This window comes from Scyliorhinus torazame, chromosome 19 (assembly GCF_047496885.1).
Source record: "Scyliorhinus torazame isolate Kashiwa2021f chromosome 19, sScyTor2.1, whole genome shotgun sequence".
Classification (NCBI taxonomy): Eukaryota; Metazoa; Chordata; class Chondrichthyes; order Carcharhiniformes; family Scyliorhinidae; genus Scyliorhinus; species Scyliorhinus torazame.
In genome coordinates, this window is record NC_092725.1 from 31,790,300 (window position 1) to 31,811,440 (window position 21,141).

Here is a 21,141-nt window from a genome sequence, read left to right on the forward strand (position 1 = left end):
CAAGTACTGTGAGGAAAACGCACTCCAATCGGCAAGTAAAGGTAAGAAAAGCTGCAGTACTCACCTCGTGGCTGGGATCCCGGAGCCCAAATTCCCAGAGGCCGAAATCCCGGGCCTGAGAGAAGGCTGGGTCGAGGTCGGCGGCCATCTTGCTAAAGGTATCACGCTAGCACAGTTGCGCGAGCAGTGCGCAGAACCGGAAGTTTCGTTTGCGCATGCGCGAGATGCTGCGCATGCGCAGTCAAGAAAACGGCCATCGGTAAAGGAACAGCGATCTGAGCATGCGCAGTCGCTTCCTACGTGCTACATACCGAGCGTCAGGATGTCAGAGGCCCCAGACTGCACCAATTTAAAAGGGAAACGTCCCAAATCCAATTTAAAAGGGAAACGTCCCAAATCAAAAAAACAAAAATCTGTTAAAGCTGTAAAACAACCTTCCCTCACCTGGAATGACAGCACAGTGCCGCAAATTGACCCAGGAGATGAATTTGACCTCCGAAGAACCCTCCGACAAGCAGTTACCTACGCACAAGCCGATGATTCCGACCTTGAATACTTCGATGACGATCTTTACAGTGTTTCCGGACCTCGCGAGCCCAATGATAGCTCCGTGGTCCTATATGACTATGACTCGGACGAACCTTTCGTGTTGCACATTGGCGGCCCCCACATTGAATCCGACGCAGATGCGGATTCATTTTTCGGATTTGAGGATCTTCAATCCAGCAGATATGACGTTCCAACTTATCAGTACCGGATGATGCTGCAGCCTGACATTAACAGACAGGGAGCGGTGCAAGCACACGGAGAGCGCCCTGCTGCCACACAGAGCGTGGTCCACGTCCCGCTCAACATTCCCGACTCTATGAAAGAAGACATGCAAGACTCCAGAGTGTAGTCCTCGCATGAACCAGAAGTGACTCCAGTGTCACAAGCTTCCACAGCAAGCTCGTGGACAGACTCCACAATTGCAGAAATGCAAGACTCCAGAGCGCAGTCCTTGCACGGACAAGAAGTGACTCCAGTGTCACAAGCCTCCACAGAGAGCTCGTGGACAGCCTCCACGATAGAGGCAACGCAAGACTCCAGAGCGCAGTCCTTGCACGAACAAGAAGTGACTCCAGTGTCACAAGCCTCCACAGAGAGCTCGTGGACAGCCTCCACGATAGAAGCAACGCAAGACTCCAGCGCGCAGTCCTTGCACGAACAAGAAGTGACTCCAGTGTCACAAGCCTTCACAGAGAGCTCGTGGACAGCCTCCACGATAGAAGCAACGCAAGACTCCAGAGCGCAGTCCTTGCACGAACAAGAAGTGACTCCAGTGTCACAAGCCTCCACAGAGTGCTCGTGGACGGACTCCACGATGGAAGGAACGCAAGACTCCAGAGCGCAGTCCTTGCAGGAACAAGACCATGAGGGTCTAGCAACCTCTCCTGACCAACCAGCGGCAGACGATGCAAGTCTGCCATGCTCACGTGAACAGCAAGAAGGCTATAACAGCCTACCATGCTCCACTACACAGCAGCATGAACATGACGGTCTCTCATGCTACAATGAAGGGCACAGCGCTGAAGACTGTTCAAGCCCAACTGAAGACAAGCCAAAGGAATCGCCTCGTCCAAGCCCGAAGAAAAAAGGTTTATGCGCTGACCTTCAGGATCATTATAGCCGAACAGAGATTAATAATGCTGCACGGCCACAGAAGGATGCTGAGGATTTGCTAACGAAATTAATTGAATGTTTAACTTGCAAGGAGCAGACTGAGAATTGCCAGTGTTTTAGTACGGATCGAAAAAATGGACAAGACATTGATCCTCAGGTAATGGAAATAACACAACCTGAATCATATCTACAGCAGGGACAAATGTCTCCCTTCAACACAACACCGCAAAATCCCAACTTCGGAGACCAGCAGTTAGTCAGTAATGACTCTTCAAACCTTGAGGGGAACATTAATTGCATTGAACCTATACACGCTCCACTGATTATTGAGCAGAACATTGGAGCAAGAATCCTGAGGACACCGACATCGAGTAGCCAGATAACGAATTTAAAACCCACAGCAGTTTCAAGTGAACCAAGTGTGCTTTCCACTAATGGTGAAGATGCAGATAAGGTCGACCCGATTATCCATTGTACCACACTAACCCCAGTGATTAAGCAGTTATGTATGGGGAGTATAATGTGGGCAATTGAGAACAGTAAAAGAGAGACTGTGACCATGCCAGTCCCAGCAAAATCAGACCCAGAGACCATGAAGGCATGTACATTAGACAAAGATACATATGAGGCACCTGAGAAGAAAAGTGAAACGGAATGTTCTTTGGAAAATAGTACAATGTCGATAGAAACATTGGATCCTATATTCGAGATCATACCTATGGGAGAATTTGGGGGTAATAAACAAGGTTCTGCAATGTCTGGGGGAAGATTTAAAATTCCAAAGAAGAAAAGCCCAAATGAAGGACAACGGCAAGACAATGACAGTCCACCGACATGGTGTGCACCACCAGATGAAAACTCTGACAATTTACCCAACCCTAGTGAACAGCAAGCTGCTAATGAGGATCTATCCACGGGATGTGAGACGAGTGACGACAGCATCCCACTTCCCATGCAAAAGGTGCAAGGTGACAGACCTCGCCTAGTGCGTACCGAGGCACTCGACGATCACGGTGGGACCACTGACGACTGCGGTGGCGGCGCACCGCTTCCACCCTCGATGGCTCGACCCTCTCCACTGGTTGGTGCATTCCTGCATGTTCCGACTCCAGAAGTGCAGCTTCAGGGAATCTCGGCTGCCTCCAGTGAACCTGTTGGGACTCCGGACGGGGGGCATCGACGGAAGGCAGACCGGACTCCAGATGGGGAGCAGCCAAGCGCCGACTCTGATTCGCGCACGCCAGACCTTGCTCCGGACAGGCGGTGTCGCGGCCTCGGTGATGGCACGCTCAGGGTGACGGCGGATGCCACGGCGACAGGGAATGGATCGCGTGGCAGTCCCACTGGGTCGGCAGTGGCAACCAGCACCGGCGGTCCAAGATGGACACACCAATTCGCGCCATCGCCAGACGTTGATGCGAGCAACAATTCTCTCTCCAAGGCGACATGCTTCGACGTTTCTCTGCGGAGTCGCCCTTCCGGCACAGCAGGTGGCCGGAACCAGCGTACACGGTCTCGGCCAACTTCCACATCTGGCACAGTCATCGCCTTGCATGATATTAGTGATGGTGCTACTTCGATGGCAACGACCCATCGGCTATAAGATGCCGTCCACCACAAACATAAAAAGAAAAAGACTCCACCTTGTTCCTGGCATGCAGGGCGGATGGATTGGTGCGTAGGCGCAATCAGCGAGCTTTGCGCCGCCTTCCATGCTCGCAACTGAACCGTACGCACACGCCGGATCCTCCACTGGTTCCCAAGGATGACTTTGTGGAGATGCCACGGATCATGCCCCTTCCATCGCCACCAGAACCACACCACAGCCAAGGCACCACTAACAAAGATGTTGAATGTTATATTTGCACGAATGAAAAAAACAAGCACTGCACGAAGTACAACAAATGGTAAAGTAGAGACTTCGGCAACAGCATCACCTCCAACAGTCCAAGGTGAACCAGTGTGAACCCGAATCTCCACAGCTGAACCGGCTTGAGGACCAGCCCATTCTTGAGGCGGTCACCCATTAGACTGGACTTATAACGCTGTTCATACGTTCAAAAAGTCAAACACTTCTGTATTATAACCTGTTGTTGTTTATTGTTCCAGATATCGTCTGACCAGACCAATGTTCAAGTTTTGTTTTTTTTCTCTCGCATCCAAGTTTTGTTATGGTACAACCTTGTTAGTGTGACGCACCCGACATCGCCCCATGTAAATAGTTACGTCATATACACACGCTGTACATAACACACACACACACTCTTCGATGCACTCACGACACAATTATATTTATAACCACGTAGGCACATATCTTTGTAAAAAGGGGGGATGTCATGATATTCAAACACACACATCATGATAGACACACCAACAGACAAATCAGAACACACAACACCACAACCAATGACAGAAAGATATAAAAGCACAGACACGACCCCCGGTGGTCAGTATTAGCTGCAGAGGAGAACCAGGACACATCTATTGCCAAACACACTCAGGGAGACAGCACGTGCAGAGTATCCAGAACGAACTGTATTATAAGAGTTATAATAAAATAGAGTTGTACCACATACAACTGTGTTGGCTCATCTGTGCACCAGAGCACCCAACACCACAGCCGGTAGGAGGTTCGCCCTCATCACCGACCAACGGTCGGTCGCCTTTATGTTCGATAACACGCAATGGGGCAAAATAAAGAATGATAAAATTCTGAGGTGGAAGATCGAACTCTCCACCTACACGTCCGGGGAAGCTCAACGAGTCCCCAGATGCCCTGTCCCGCGGCACGTGCGCCAATGCGCAGAAAGACCGTCTGTGGGCCATCCACGATGACCTCTGCCACCCGGGGGTCACCCGGCTTGCCCATTTCATCAAGTCCCACAACCTACCTTACTCCAGTGAGGAGGTCAAGGCCATGAACAAGGCTTGCCAGATCTGTGCGGAGTGTAAACCGCGCTTCTATCGACCAGACAAGACTCGCCTGGTAAAGGCCTCTGGGCCCTTTGAGCAACTAAGCGTGGACTTCAAAGGGCCCCTCCCGTCTACCAACCACAACACCTACTTCCTCACTGTCATCGACGAATTCTCCCGCTTCCCATTCGCCGTTCCCTGCCCCAATATGACATCGGCCTCCGTAATCAAGGCACCGCACAGCATCTTCACCCTGTTTGGCTTCCCCGCTTATATCCACAGCGACCGGGGTACATCGTTCATGAGCGATGAGCTGCGTCGATATCTGCTCAACAAGGGCATCGCCTCGAGCAGAACGACCAGCTATAACCCGCGGGGAAACGGGCAGGTGGAGAGGGAGAACGCGACAGTTTGGAAGGCTGGTCTTCTAGCCCTATGGTCAAGAAGTCTCCCAATTGCCCGCTGGCAGGAGGTCCTACCCGATGCCCTACACTCCATTAGGTCGCTCCTCTGTACGGCCACGAACACGACCCCTCACAACCGTTTGTTTGTCTTCCCCAGGAAGTCCACCTCTGGGGTCTCGCTTCCACGATGGCTGACGAATCCGGGACCAGTTCTACTCCGGAGGCACGTGAGGAGCCATAAGACAGATCTACTGGTCGAGCGGGTCCAACTACTACACGCAAACCCTCAATACGCCTACGTCGAGCACCCCGACAGCAGGCAGGACACCGTTTCCCTGCGAGACCTGGCACCCGCTGGCTCGCCCACGACGCCCCCCCCTTCCACCGACGCTCCCCTCCCCGCACCGGCTGTCGACTTCGACAGCGCCCCCCAGCCGGCGCCGGCACCAATCACCCGAGTCACCCCCGATAGCCCCCCTGCTCCAACCGTGCTCCCGGATATACCCCCACCGAGGACGACCGTATCCGCCGCACCGCCACCGGAGCTGAGAAGGTCGACACGGGCAATCAGACCACCCAAATGACTGAACTTGTAATTCCACTTCACACCCAACGGACTATGCGTTTTTTTTAAACAGGGGGTGAATGTGATGAATGAATCTGTATACACATGTACCTTTAATGCGTAGGCCCCTTTAAGACCGGGTTTGGAATGCTGGGGGACTCCGCCTCCGGCTCCGCCCCCAGGAAGCTGTATATAAGGTTACGTTCAGTGGGCAGCGTGCAGTGAGCACACTTCTCGGCAGCTGTCTGGTTCTCTGGTAATTAAAGCATTTTTATTATCGAACTCCTCTCCTGAGTCGTAATTGAGGGTATCTCAGACAGTGAGATAGAGAGAGAGAGAGAGAGAGAGAGAAAGGTAGAGAGAGAGAGAGAGAGACAGTGGGAGAAAGAGAGAGAGAGAGACAATGAGAGAGAGAGAGCGAGAGAGGCAGAGAGAGAGGCAGAGAGATCGAGACAGAGAGAGAGAGAGACAGAGAGAGAGAGAGAGGCAGAGACAGAGGGCCAGTGAGAGAAAGAGAGAGAGACAGAGGGACAGTGAAAGAGAGCGAGAGAGGCAGAGACAGAGAGAGACAGTGAGAGAGAGAGAGGGAAAGGCAGAGACAGAGAGAGACAGTGAGAGAGAGAGAGAGACAGAGGGACAGTGAGAGAGAGACACAGAGGGACAGTGAAAGAGAAAGAGACAGACAGAGAGGCAGAGACAGAGGGACAGTGAGAGAGAGACAGAGGGACAGTGAAAGAGAGAGACAGAGGGACAGTGAAAGAGAGAGAGACAGACAGAGAGGCAGAGACAGAGGGACAGTGAGAGAGAGAGACAGAGAGAGAGGCAGATGTCATGATATCAGCATATCATGGTGCAATCACACACACACTGACACACTGATGGACATGCAGTAGGACCAATCAGCATACACAACATCGCAGCCAATCACCAGTGAGAGCACACGCACTATAAAGACAGGGGACAGGAGAGTTCCTGCTCATTCTAGCAGCAGCCAGCTCAGAGCACAGAGCTCACAGCCTGCCTCCCAGACATTCACCATGAGCTGAGTGCCTCACCTAGATAGTGATAGGACAGGGTCCACAGATAAGCTGGTAATGCACGTAACCAAGCTTACAGTATGGTATTACAGTTCAGTTGTTACACCATCTCCAGCCGTGTTGACCTGTTTGTGGACCAGAACACCCAACACGACAGCAGAGACAGAGGGACAGTGAGAGAGAGAGAGAGAGAGAGAGTGAGAGAGAGAGAGACAGTGACAGTGATGTGGTGTTGGGTGTTCTGACACACAGATGAGCCAACACGGTTGTATATGGTACAACGCTATTTTATTTAAACTTACTATGTACAGTTTTGTCTTTGCACTCTGCACGTGGGGGTTCCCTGCTTGTGATGTTTTAACAGCTCTTTCTTGTTTCTTTGTCCCCAGACCTACTGACCACCAGGTGTCGTGCTCGTGCTTTTTATGTGGTTGGTGTTCTTGTCTGTGATTAGTTGTGGTGTTGTGTGCTCTGATTTGCCTGTTGGTGTGTCCATCATGATGTGTGTGTTTGAATATCATGACAAGTGAGAGAGAGAGAGAGAGACACACAGAGACGGAGAGAGACAGTGAGAGAGAGAGACAGTGAGAGAGAGAGGCAGTGAGAAACAGTGAGAGAGAGAGAGAGAGACAGTGAGAGAGAGAGACAGTGAGAGAGAGAGAGAGAGACACAGAGACGGAGAGAGAGAGAGAGAGAGACAGTGAGAGAGAGAGAGAGAGACAGTGAGAGAGAGAGACAGAGAAAGACAGTGAGAGAAAGAGAGAGAGACAGTGAGAGACAGGCAGAGAGAGAGCGAGAGACAGAGGGACAGTGAGAGAGAGAGACAGTGAGAGAGAGAGAGACAGTGAGAGAGAGAGACAGAGAAAGACAGTGAGAGAAAGAGAGAGAGAGACAGTGAGAGACAGGCAGAGAGAGAGCGAGAGACAGAGGGACAGTGAGAGAGAGAGACAGAGAGAGACAGTGAGAGAGAGAGACATAGAGACAGTGTGTGAGAGACAGACAGAGAGAGAGAGAGAGACAGTGAGAGAGAGTGAGTGAGAGAGGGACAGTGAATGAGAGAGACAGACAGACAAACAGAGAGACAGACGGTGAGAGACGGTGAGAGAGTGTTCAGAGCTGGGAGGAAGGGGGAGGAGAAAACCTGCTTACTTTAGGGTGATTCTGTTGCCAGGGCGTGCTGGGTTACACTCACACTCGACCACATTGGGCATGGCTGGGCACCAGGGGCAGGTGTACCTGGTGACTGGGGGCTGTGGATTCCTGGGCAGGCACCTGGTGAAGATGCTAGCCGAGCGGCAAGAGGGAATCTCCGAGATCCGGGTCTTTGACGTGCAGCTGGACAGAGAGCTGGAACGCTGGAGCACCGGTATGTACAAATCCTTATCTGGAGCGTTTGTCGCTTAACCCATTCCCAGAGCCAGGATAATCCCATAGGTCATTCCAACTCAGTGAACCTTCAGCCAAACGGCAGGTTCTTCCTATCACATTCCCAACACCGAGGACAAGGAATACTGAATTTAAAGTCATACCCGAGGCTTCAGATAATTAACCAGGTTGATGCACACCATCCGGAGCTGTGTTTTTCTAACCTTTTTGCCCAGGACCCATTTTTACCATCCGGCCGACCTTCGTGACCCACGCCGGCCGACCTTCGTGACCCACGCCGGCCGACCTTCGCGACCCACGCCGGCCGACCTTCGCGACCCACGCCGGCCGACCTTCGCGACCCACGCCGGCCGACCTTCGCGACCCACGCCGGCCGACCTTCGCGACCCACGCCGGCCGACCTTCGCGACCCACGCCGGCCGACCTTCGCGACCCACGCCGGCCGACCTTCGCGACCCACGCCGGCCGACCTTCGCGACCCACGCCGGCCGACCTTCGCGACCCACGCCGGCCGACCTTCGCGACCCACGCCGGCCGACCTTCGCGATCCACCATTTTTTCTTACCCTAAATGTAGGAGGTGAGCCTGGGCTTATATTCTCTCGTCTAGAGTGGCATCGAATGAGAAATGACCTAATTGAAACAGGCAATATTCTCTCTGAATTCTACAGAACAGCTGCAGAATACAAGTTTTCCTCTGATGCGCGGTTTACAGCCTGGAGATCTGGTATGCAAATTACAATACAAATTACAACGATTTTATACATGGATGAGGAGCAATTACTTAACTCAAAGTATTGGGAATCATTTTAATCTCTAAAACTCACTATCAAAGAGAGTCAGAGTGTGAGTGTGCCTGAGTGTGAGTGTGTCAATGTCTGTGTGTGTGTGTCTGTGTGAGTGTGCCTGTGTGTGTGAGTTTGCCTGAGTGTGTGTGTGTGAGTGTGCCTGTGTGTGTGTGTCTCTGTGTGTGTCTGTGTGAGTGTGCCTGTGTGTGTCTGTGTGAGTGTGCCTGTGTGTGAGTGTGCCTGTGTGTGTGTGAGTGTGTGTCTGTGTGAGTGTGCCTGTGTGTGTATCTGTGTGAGTGTGCCTGTGTGTGAGTGTGCCTGTGTGTGTGAGATTGCCTGTGCGTGTGTGTGTCTGTGTGAGTGTGCCTGTGCCTGTGTCTGTGTGAGTGTGCCTGTGTGTGTGTCTGTGTGAGTGTGCCTGTGTGTGTATCTGTGTGAGTGTGCCTGTGTGTGAGTGTGCCTGTGTGTGTTTGTGAGTGTCCGTGTGTGTGTGTCTATGTGTGAGTGAGTGTGTCTGTGTATGAGTGAGTGTGTCTGTGAGTGAGATGGGTGTGTGTGTGTGCCTGTGTGTGTGGGAGTGATTGTGCCTGAGTGTGAGTGTGGCTGAGTGTGTCAATGCATGTGTAAATGTGAGTGTGCCTGAGTGTGTGTGTGTCTGAGTGAGTGTGAGTATGCCTGAATGTGAGTGTACCTGAGTGTGAGTGTGCCGATGCATGTGTGTCTGTGTCTGTGTGTGTCTGACTGTGTCTGTGTGTGAGTGGGTGTGTCTGAGTGAGTGTGCCTGTGTGTGAGTGGGCGTGTCTGAGTGAGTGTGTCTGTGTGTGTGTCTGTGTGTGAGTGAGAGTCTGTGTGTGTGAGTGAGAGTCGGTGTGTGTGTGTCTGTGCGTGTGTGAGTGTCTGTGTGTTTGTGAGTGTCTGTGTGCGTGTCTGTGTGAGTGTGTCTGTGTGTGTGTCTGTGTGTGAGTGAGTGTGTCTGTGTATGAGTGTGTCTGTGAGTGAGTGAGTGTCTGTGTGTGCCTGTGTGTGTGTGTGTGTGAGGGTGTCTGTGTGAGTGTCTGTGTGTGTGAGTGTGTGTGTGTCTGTGTGTGAGTGAGTGTGGCTGTGTATGAGTGAGTGTGTCTGTGAGTGAGATGCCTGTCTGTCTGCCTGTGTCTGAGTGTGCCTGAGTGTGTCATTTCATGTGTGACTGGGTCTGAGTGTGTCTGATTGTGAGTGTGTCTGAGTGTGTCATTTCATGTGTGAGTGTGTCTGAGTGTGAGTGTGTCTGTGTGCCTGAGTGTGAGAGTGAGATGTGTGTCTGAGTGAGTGTGAGTATGCCTGAATGTGAGTGTGTCTGAGTGTGAGTGTGCCGATGCATGTGTGTCTGTGTCTGTGTGTGTCTGACTGTGTCTGTGTGTGAGTGGGTGTGTCTGAGTGAGTGTGTCTGTGTGTGAGTGGGCGTGTCTGAGTGAGTGTGTCTGTGTGTGTGTCTGTGTGTGAGTGAGAGTCGGTGTGTGTGTGTCTGTGCATGTGTGAGTGTCTGTGTGTGTTTGTGAGTGTCTGTGTGCGTGTCTGTGTGAGTGTGTCTGTGTGTGTGTCTGTGAGTGAGTGAGTGTCTGTGTGTGTGCCTGTGCATGTGTGTGAGAGTGTCTGTGTGAGTGTCTGTGTGAGTGTGTGTGTGTCTGTGTGTGAGTGAGTGTCTGTGTGTGTTTGTGAGTGGCTGTGTGACTGTGTCTGTGTGCCTGTGTGTGTGTCTGTGTGAGTGAATGTGTCTGTGAGTGAGATGGCTGACTGCCTGTGTCTGTGAGTGAGTGTGCCTGAGTGTGAGTGAAATGTGTGTCTGTGTGAGTGTCTGAGTGAGTGTGTGTGTGTCTGTGTGTTGGTGTCTATGTGTGAGTGAGTGCCTGTGTGTGCTCGTCTGTATGTGTGTGTGTGTGTCTATGTGTCTGTGTGTGTGAGTGTGTGTGTGTGAGAGTGACTGTGAGTGTGCTTGTGTGTGTGTGAGTGAAATGTGTGTCTATGTGAGTGTCTGAGTGAGTGTGCCTGAGTGTGAGTGTGTGTCTGTGTGGAAGTGAGTGTGTTTGTGTGTTGGTGTCTGTGTGTGAGTGATTGCGTGTGTGTGTTTGTCTGTGTGTGTGTGAGTGCGTCTGTGTCTGTGTGTGTGAGTGTCTGTGAGTATATCTGTGAGTGTGTCTGTGTCTGTATGAGTGTCTTGAGTTTCTGTGTGTGTGTGTCTTTATGTGCGCATGAGAGCGCATGTATGTGTGTGTTTGTGTGTGCTTGAGTTTTTGTGTAAGCATGTGTCTGAGTGTTGTAAGCATGTGTCTGAGTGTTGTAAGCATGTGTATGAGTGTTGTAAGCATGTGTCTGAGTGTTGTAAGCATGTGTATGAGTGTTGTAAGCATGTGTCTGAGTGTTGTAAGCATGTGTCTGAGTGTTGTAAGCATGTGTATGAGTGTTGTAAGCATGTGTATGAGTGTTGTAAGCATGTGTCTGAGTGTTGTAAGCATGTGTCTGAGTGTTGTAAGCATGTGTATGAGTGTTGTAAGCATGTGTATGAGTGTTGTAAGCATGTGTATGAGTGTTGTAAGCATGTGTATGAGTGTTGTAAGCATGTGTATGAGTGTTGTAAGCATGTGTGTGAGTGTTGTAAGCATGTGTGTGAGTGTTGTAAGCATGTGTGTGAGTGTTGTAAGCATGTGTGTGAGCGTTGTAAGCATGTGTGTGAGCGTTGTAAGCATGTGTGTGAGCGTTGTAAGCATGTGTGTGAGCGTTGTAAGCATGTGTGTGAGTGTTGTAAGCATGTGTGTGAGTGTTGTAAGCATGTGTGTGAGTGTTGTAAGCATGTGTGTGAGTGTTGTAAGCATGTGTATGAGTGTTGTAAGCATGTGTATGAGTGTTGTAAGCATGTGTATGAGTGTTGTAAGCATGTGTATGAGTGTTGTAAGCATGTGTATGAGTGTTGTAAGCATGTGTATGAGTGTTGTAAGCATGTGTATGAGTGTTGTAAGCATGTGTATGAGTGTTGTAAGCATGTGTATGAGTGTTGTAAGCATGTGTATGAGTGTTGTAAGCATGTGTGTGTGTTGTAAGCATGTGTATGAGTGTTGTAAGCATGTGTGTGAGTGTTGTAAGCATGTGTGTGAGTGTTGTAAGCATGTGTATGAGTGTTGTAAGCATGTGTATGAGTGTTGTAAGCATGTGTATGAGTGTTGTAAGCATGTGTATGAGTGTTGTAAGCATGTGTATGAGTGTTGTAAGCATGTGTGTGAGTGTTGTAAGCATGTGTGTGAGTGTTGTAAGCATGTGTGTGAGTGTTGTAAGCATGTGTGTGAGTGTTGTAAGCATGTGTGTGAGTGTTGTAAGCATGTGTGTGAGTGTTGTAAGCATGTGTATGAGTGTTGTAAGCATGTGTATGAGTGTTGTAAGCATGTGTATGAGTGTTGTAAGCATGTGTGTGAGTGTTGTAAGCATGTGTGTGAGTGTTGTAAGCATGTGTGTGAGTGTTGTAAGCATGTGTGTGAGTGTTGTAAGCATGTGTGTGTGTTGTAAGCATGTGTGTGTGTTGTAAGCATGTGTATGAGTGTTGTAAGCATGTGTATGAGTGTTGTAAGCATGTGTATGAGTGTTGTAAGCATGTGTATGAGTGTTGTAAGCATGTGTATGAGTGTTGTAAGCATGTGTTGAGTGTTGTAAGCATGTGTATGAGTGTTGTAAGCATGTGTATGAGTGTTGTAAGCATGTGTATGAGTGTTGTAAGCATGTGTATGAGTGTTGTAAGCATGTGTATGAGTGTTGTAAGCATGTGTGTGAGTGTTGTAAGCATGTGTGTGAGTGTTGTAAGCATGTGTATGAGTGTTGTAAGCATGTGTATGTGTTGTAAGCATGTGTGTGAGTGTTGTAAGCATGTGTGTGAGTGTTGTAAGCATGTGTATGAGTGTTGTAAGCATGTGTATGAGTTGTAAGCATGTGTATGAGTGTTGTTAGCATGTGTATGAGTGTTGTAAGCATGTGTATGAGTGTTGTAAGCATGTGTATGAGTGTTGTAAGCATGTGTATGAGTGTTGTAAGCATGTGTGTGAGTGTTGTAAGCATGTGTGTGAGTGTTGTAAGCATGTGTATGAGTGTTGTAAGCATGTGTATGAGTGTTGTAAGCATGTGTATGAGTGTTGTAAGCATGTGTATGAGTGTTGTAAGCATGTGTATGAGTGTTGTAAGCATGTGTATGAGTGTTGTAAGCATGTGTGTGAGTGTTGTAAGCATGTGTGTGAGTGTTGTAAGCATGTGTATGAGTGTTGTAAGCATGTGTATGAGTGTTGTAAGCATGTGTATGAGTGTTGTAAGCATGTGTATGAGTGTTGTAAGCATGTGTATGAGTGTTGTAAGCATGTGTGTGAGTGTTGTAAGCATGTGTGTGAGTGTTGTAAGCATGTGTGTGAGTGTTGTAAGCATGTGTGTGAGTGTTGTAAGCATGTGTGTGAGTGTTGTAAGCATGTGTATGAGTGTTGTAAGCATGTGTATGAGTGGTGTAAGCATGTGTATGTGTTGTAAGCATGTGTATGAGTGTTGTAAGCATGTGTATGAGTGTTGTAAGCATGTGTATGAGTGTTGTAAGCATGTGTATGAGTGTTGTAAGCATGTGTATGAGTGTTGTAAGCATGTGTATGAGTGTTGTAAGCATGTGTATGAGTGTTGTAAGCATGTGTATGAGTGTTGTAAGCATGTGTATGGGTGTTGTAAGCATGTGTATGGGTGTTGTAAGCATGTGTATGAGTGTTGTAAGCATGTGTATGAGTGTTGTAAGCATGTGTATGAGTGTTGTAAGCATGTGTATGAGTGTTGTAAGCATGTGTATGAGTGTTGTAAGCATGTGTATGTGTTGTAAGCATGTGTATGAGTGTTGTAAGCATGTGTATGAGTGTTGTAAGCATGTGTATGAGTGTTGTAAGCATGTGTATGAGTGTTGTAAGCATGTGTATGAGTGTTGTAAGCATGTGTATGAGTGTTGTAAGCATGTGTATGAGTGTTGTAAGCATGTGTATGAGTGTTGTAAGCATGTGTATGAGTGTTGTAAGCATGTGTGTGAGTGTTGTAAGCATGTGTGTGAGTGTTGTAAGCATGTGTGTGAGTGTTGTAAGCATGTGTGTGAGTGTTGTAAGCATGTGTGTGAGTGTTGTAAGCATGTGTGTGAGCGTTGTAAGCATGTGTGTGAGCGTTGTAAGCATGTGTGTGAGCGTTGTAAGCATGTGTGTGAGCGTTGTAAGCATGTGTGTGAGCGTTGTAAGCATGTGTGTGAGCGTTGTAAGCATGTGTGTGAGCGTTGTAAGCATGTGTGTGAGCGTTGTAAGCATGTGTGTGAGCGTTGTAAGCATGTGTGTGAGCGTTGTAAGCATGTGTGTGAGCGTTGTAAGCATGTGTGTGAGCGTTGTAAGCATGTGTGTGAGTGTTGTAAGCATGTGTGTGAGTGTTGTAAGCATGTGTGTGAGTGTTGTAAGCATGTGTGTGAGTGTTGTAAGCATGTGTGTGAGTGTTGTAAGCATGTGTATGAGTGTTGTAAGCATGTGTATGAGTGTTGTAAGCATGTGTATGAGTGTTGTAAGCATGTGTATGAGTGTTGTAAGCATGTGTATGAGTGTTGTAAGCATGTGTATGAGTGTTGTAAGCATGTGTATGAGTGCTGTAAGCATGTGTATGAGTGCTGTAAGCATGTGTATGAGTGCTGTAAGCATGTGTATGAGTGCTGTAAGCATGTGTATGAGTGCTGTAAGCATGTGTATGAGTGCTGTAAGCATGTGTATGAGTGCTGTAAGCATGTGTATGAGTGCTGTAAGCATGTGTGTGAGTGCTGTAAGCATGTGTGTGAGTGTTGTAAGCATGTGTATGAGTGTTGTAAGCATGTGTGTGAGTGTTGTAAGCATGTGTGTGAGTGTTGTAAGCATGTGTGTGAGTGTTGTAAGCATGTGTGTGAGTGTTGTAAGCATGTGTGTGAGTGTTGTAAGCATGTGTGTGAGTGTTGTAAGCATGTGTGTGAGTGTTGTAAGCATGTGTATGAGTGTTGTAAGCATGTGTATGAGTGTTGTAAGCATGTGTATGTGTGTTGTAAGCATGTGTGTGAGTGTTGTAAGCATGTGTGTGAGTGTTGTAAGCATGTGTGTGAGTGTTGTAAGCATGTGTGTGAGTGTTGTAAGCATGTGTATGAGTGTTGTAAGCATGTGTGTGAGTGTTGTAAGCATGTGTGTGAGTGTTGTAAGCATGTGTGTGAGTGTTGTAAGCATGTGTGTGAGTGTTGTAAGCATGTGTGTGAGTGTTGTAAGCATGTGTGTGAGTGTTGTAAGCATGTGTGTGAGTGTTGTAAGCATGTGTGTGAGTGTTGTAAGCATGTGTATGAGTGTTGTAAGCATGTGTGTGAGTGTTGTAAGCATGTGTGTGAGTGTTGTAAGCATGTGTATGAGTGTTGTAAGCATGTGTATGAGTGTTGTAAGCATGTGTATGAGTGTTGTAAGCATGTGTATGAGTGTTGTAAGCATGTGTGTGAGTGTTGTAAGCATGTGTGTGAGTGTTGTAAGCATGTGTGTGAGTGTTGTAAGCATGTGTATGAGTGTTGTAAGCATGTGTATGAGTGTTGTAAGCATGTGTGTGAGTGTTGTAAGCATGTGTATGAGTGTTGTAAGCATGTGTGTGAGTGTTGTAAGCATGTGTATGAGTGTTGTAAGCATGTGTGTGAGTGTTGTAAGCATGTGTATGAGTGTTGTAAGCATGTGTGTGAGTGTTGTAAGCATGTGTATGAGTGTTGTAAGCATGTGTGTGAGTGTTGTAAGCATGTGTATGAGTGTTGTAAGCATGTGTGTGAGTGTTGTAAGCATGTGTATGAGTGTTGTAAGCATGTGTATGAGTGTTGTAAGCATGTGTGTGAGTGTTGTAAGCATGTGTATGAGTGTTGTAAGCATGTGTGTGAGTGTTGTAAGCATGTGTATGAGTGTTGTAAGCATGTGTGTGAGTGTTGTAAGCATGTGTATGAGTGTTGTAAGGACCCTTCTTGTTGATTCTCTTATTTTGTATTTTATTTTGTCACGATCATTTTTGCTCCATGGATCCTTAATGGAAACACACCGGACAGGATGTGAGGGACTCAAAAGCTGCAAAATAGTACACAGTTCTCTGAAGATTTAGATTTTGAACAGAAGAGCTCAGACTTTTTGGCACCAGAGAGATTGGAACGATTCGATACAATTGGTTGGCTGGTGCCCAGTGGTTTGACCAGGGACAGTATTCTGCCAGGCAACAGACAGTGACAGGGTCCTGCCAGGTGGGGTTTTCAGAGGACCCAGCAAGGGGAAGATTCTGGACTCTGAATGGGGAGGCTGTGTGTTCTCTCTCTCTCTCCCTCTCTTTGACTCGAATTTCTCCTGCCTGACTGATCACTCACCATTGATCAGTCTGTAGTCCATTATAGACTGAAGTCAAAGGTACCAGCCAACGGGCAGCATGGTAGTGTAACGGTTAGCATTGTTGCTTCACAGCGCCATGTTCAATTCCTGGCTTGGGTCATTATCTGTGCCGAGTCTGCACATTCTCCTCATGTCTGCGTGGGTTTCCTCCGGGAGCTCCAGTTTCCTCCCACAAGTCCCGAAAGACGTGCTGTTAGGTAATTTGGACATTCTGAATTCTCCCTCTGTGTAACCGAACAGGTGCCGGAATGTGGCGACTAGGGGATTTTCACAGTAACTGCATTGCAGTGTTAATGTAAGCCGATTTGTGACACTAATAAAGGTTATTATTACATCGGGTCTCCGCTTCGGTCTCGCACCTCCGTACAGGTGGCATTAACCAGGGTCTCAGTGGGTACTCTTTATCCCCCAACCAGTCAACCTGTGGGGTCCCTCAAAGATGCCGGGGATCTCCAAGTGTCCCAGGATGTAGCTGTCGTGCACACTCCATGAGAAATGTACACACACGTGCATGATCCGGAGGTGCTGGTCGCAAAACCCACACCATAATCCCAGCCAAGCTCATACCCAAACTCCGAAACCGAGCACTTGGCTTCTCCTCCGAAACTGGATCCTCGACTTCCTGACCCACAGACCACAATCAGTAAGGATAAACAACAACACCTCCTCCACGATAATCCTCAATACCGGGGCCCCGCAAGGCTGTATACGAAAAGGAGGCACAAGCCATAGTTGAAGCTGTGCGACATTGGAGGCATTACCTGGCCGGCAGGAGATTCACTCTCCTCACGGACCAACGGTCGGTTGCTTTCATGTTCGATAATGCACAGCGGGGCAAGATTAAGAACGACAAGATCTTGCGGTGGAGGATCGAACTCTCCACCTTCAACTACGAGATCTTGTACCATCCGGGGAAGCTGAACGAGCCTCCTGATGCCCTATCCCGCGGCACTTGTGCCACTGCACAAGTGGACCGCCTCCGAGCCCTCCACGAGGACCTCTGCCACCCGGGGGTCATTCGTTTCTTCCACTTCATCAAGACCCGCAACCTGCCCTACTCCATCGAGGAGATCAGGACAGTCACCAGGGACTGCCAAATCTGCGCGGAGTGCAAACCGCACTTCTACCGGCCAGAGAAGGCGCACCTGATAAAGGCTTCCCGTCCCTTTGAACGCCTCAGCATGGACTTCAAAGGCCCCCTCCCTCCACCGACCGCAACACGTACTTCCTTAACGTGATTGGCGAGTACTCCCGGTTCCCATTCGCCATCCCCTGTCCAGACATGACCACAACCACCGTTATCAAAGACCTCCAGGGTATCTTTACACTGTTCGGTTTCCCCACATACATACACAGCGATAGGTGGTCCTCCTTTATGAGCGACGAACTGCGTCAATTCCTGCTCAGCAGGGTCATTGCCTCAAGCAGGACGACCAGTTACAACCCCCGGGGAAACGGAGAGGTCTGGAAGACTGTTCTACTGGCTCTACGGTCCAGGAATCTTGCAGTCTCCCGCTGGCAAGAAGTCCTCCCGGTGGGCCTCCACGCCATCCGGTCGCTGCTCTGTACAACCACAAATCAGACACCACATGAACGTCTCCTTGTTTTCCCCAGGAAGTCCTCCTCCGGGACATCGCTCCCAACCTGGCTGGCAGCACCCGAAACCATCCTGCTTCGGAAGCACGTGCGGGCGCACAAGTCGGACCCGTTGGTCGAGAGAGTCCACCTGCTGCACGCTAACCCCCAGTACGCCTACGTGGCGTTCCCTGACGGCCGGCAAGATACGGTCTCCCTATGGGGCCTGGCGCCCGCCGGAACCCCACGTGCACCCGGACCATTACCCCCACCCCCACCCCTCCCACAGCACCTCACTGGAGGGTCAGTACTCCCGCCGCTCCTGCCTAGGCCCGCCCACCCACTGACGCCCCCTACAGATGCCCCCCCGTGTCAACCGTTTGCCCCAACAGCACCACCTAGGGGTGACGAAGCTGCCAGGGAGGCCGAAACCACGCTCCCGGAGTAGCAACCACCTGGACCCCCACCGGAATCACCACCGAAGCCCAGACGATCCAGATGGACGATCAGGCCACCCGATCGACTGATTGCTTCGCTGTGACTTTAACCGTGAACGAACACTTTGTAAATATTCTCGACAGCCCTGTAAGGAGGTATCACGGTACCTCCATATCTGATCATACCATGTTAAATGCAATTGTAACCACTGGCCAGCACCCCCGCCGGACTCTTTTTTAACAGGGGGTGAATGTGGTATTATCAGGTATTGCTGTACCTAAGAGGCTGATGACCATTGGTTAAACCTCGGAGTTTACCATTGGCTGTTGATACGTAGCTCCGCCTGTCATAAGAACCGGTGTCGTCCCAGCAGCCTTCACTTTCTGTACCGAAGCTGCTGGGGAACAAGTTCTAGTCGATTAAAGTCTTCAGTTATGAAATCACTTTGTCTTGAGTGTAATTGATCGCGCATCAAGTGTCGTCAGCAAATTTTGCTGTGTTACTCTGTCCCTGTTTGCAGATCATGTCAATAGATTGTAAACTGTTGAGGCCTGAGGACTGACCCTGCGGCACCCCGCTAGTTACAATTCACCAACCAGAGAAGGACTCATTTACCCCGACCCTCTGCTGTCTGACAATCAGCCAATCTTCAATCTAATCTAGTACTCCGCCTCCAATCCCCAATGATCTTACCTTCTGAATCAGCCATTTATGCGGCCCCTTGTCAAACGCCTTCTGGAAGTCTGGATACACCACAGGCACAGGAAGTACAATCTGACCAGGGTCCCAAATTTATGTCCAAACGTTTCAAGGACGTGACTTGTAGTTTCGGTATCAAACAATTAACATCAACCACCGATCACTCACAAACTCAGGGAACATAGAACATACAGTGCAGAAGGAGGCCATTCGGCCCATCGAATCTACACCGACCCACTTAAGCCCTCACTTCCACCCTATCCCCGTAACCCAATAACCCCTTCTAACCTTTTTTGGACACTAAGGGCAATTTAGCATGGCCAATCCACCTAAACTGCACACCTTTGGACTGTGGGAGGAAACCGGAGCACCCGGAGTAAACCCACGCAGACACGGGGAGAACGCGCAGACTCCGCACAGACAGTGACCCAGCGGGGAATCAAACCTGCGACCCTGGAGCTGTGAAGCCACAGTGCTAACCACTGTGCTACTGTGCTGTCCACTCCCCCTCCTTTCTCTAATCCCCTCACCTGACGCCCCTCCTCCACCTGACTCCCCTCCCCCCATCCACTCCTGCTCATCTCCCTCCCATCCTCCTCCCCCTCGAACGCCCCCTAACACATCTTTTATCCTGAACAACCCCCAAACCCCACCCTCCTACTGAACACCCCTTCCTCCCAATCAAATCTACCTCAAAACCCTCTGACCCCTCCACCCTTGACCCTCCCCATACCTTACCCCCAATGCCTGCCAGAGCATCGACCCCCCCAGCACCCCCCAGATCTCCCCCCCCCCCCACAACGTCCCCAGATCTTCCACAACCTCTCCCCTTTGACCCTCCCCAGATCTTCCCCCCTCAACCCCACCCCCCAGATCTTCCCCCCTCCCAGTGGATAACATGGCCCAGCCTGATTCCCCCGTCCCAGAATCCACACACACGACTCATCAGCCTGTCCCTGCCGCCCCGCCCCCTCCCCTAAACCCCGCCCCCTCCTCCAAACCCCCTTTGGAGTCATATCATCAGTCTCTCAAACCATGATTAGGACTATTCCCATGAATATCCAAGAATTTGGGACAAGGGTTTTGATTATTTTACTTTTTGCCGCCAGCGATTCTCCGAACAGTTCAGCCCATTTGAGTTGGCCTATGGCCATGAAATATAGGGTCTATTAAAGTTGATGAAAGATAAATTTCTAAAACAAAGTAATGAATCCTGGAAAAGCTTCTAAAACAACAGGACGATTCCTCAATGTTGGATTACGAATCAACGTTTCTGGAAAGATTGAATTTGTCAGGCAGCCCAAAAGTATTTTAAGTTTTCAGGAGTGTTATGGGCAAGGCGTTTTCAGAACCCCAAAATGTATCATGGAGTTCAACCAACCTCTCCCTTTAATGTATTTGTTGTTTTTCCGAGCACACGGCTTGTTCCCTAGGTGTGGGATTACAATTATGGACACGTGGGTTTTTAAACACAAAACACTGTTTATTCCATGAACTCAACTTAACATCTTAAATAAACATTGGATCTCTTAACACCCCTTACTTCAAAGATAACTCAGAAAATATTGCAACAGTAAATAATTCCTCAAAATGTTCCTTCAAACTTCCAAGAGACTTAACACCTTTAAACAGAATCACATCAGGTTAAAGGCTTCACTATTATGAGTTTAAATCACCTAAATGATCCAGAGATAGTCTTTCATGGCAGAGATCCAGCTCACTGCAAAACACAGACACCCACCCAGCTCTTTTCAAAACTGAAACTAAAAACCTGCAAAATGGCTGACCTGAGCTCAGCCCCATCCACTATTTGACATCACTGTTTTCTTAAAGGTACATTGCCTAAACATCCATGTCTTAAAGGTACCCTCACATGACAGGAGCAACAATGAAAATATGACAAACATAAGTTCCAGAACTTTCCAACTGCAGATGAGGTACTGGGTATTGTTGTGAACCTATGAAAGGGAATTGCAGTGGCTCCTATAAGATAGTTAGGAGGGTGAGTAAGGTGACTTACCCTTTTTTTAAATGTATATTTTTTAAACTTAAGAGTACCCAATTCTTTTTTTTTCAATTAAGAGGCAATTTAGCGTGGCCAATCCACCTACCCTGAATATCTTTTTGTGTTGTGGGGCTGGGACCCACACAGACATGGAGAGAATGTGCAAGCTCCACACAGACAGTGACCCAGAGCCGGGATTGTACCTGGCTCCTCAGTGCTGCGAGGCAGCAGTGCTAACCACCG

The 21,141-nt window shown here is 49.1% G+C and overlaps 1 protein-coding gene across 1 annotated transcript in view; it reads left to right on the top strand.

Annotated features, from left to right (window-relative positions):
- The first annotated feature begins 7,140 nt into the window (after nt 1-7,140).
- The window catches only part of LOC140396076 (3 beta-hydroxysteroid dehydrogenase type 7-like), a 174,441-nt gene continuing 160,440 nt past the window's right edge, over nt 7,141-21,141 (top strand). The window contains exon 1 of the mRNA XM_072484178.1: nt 7,141-7,947. Within this exon, the coding sequence (XP_072340279.1) occupies nt 7,791-7,947 (157 nt within the window). The 5' untranslated portion in view covers nt 7,141-7,790. The remainder of the gene's footprint in view (nt 7,948-21,141) is intronic.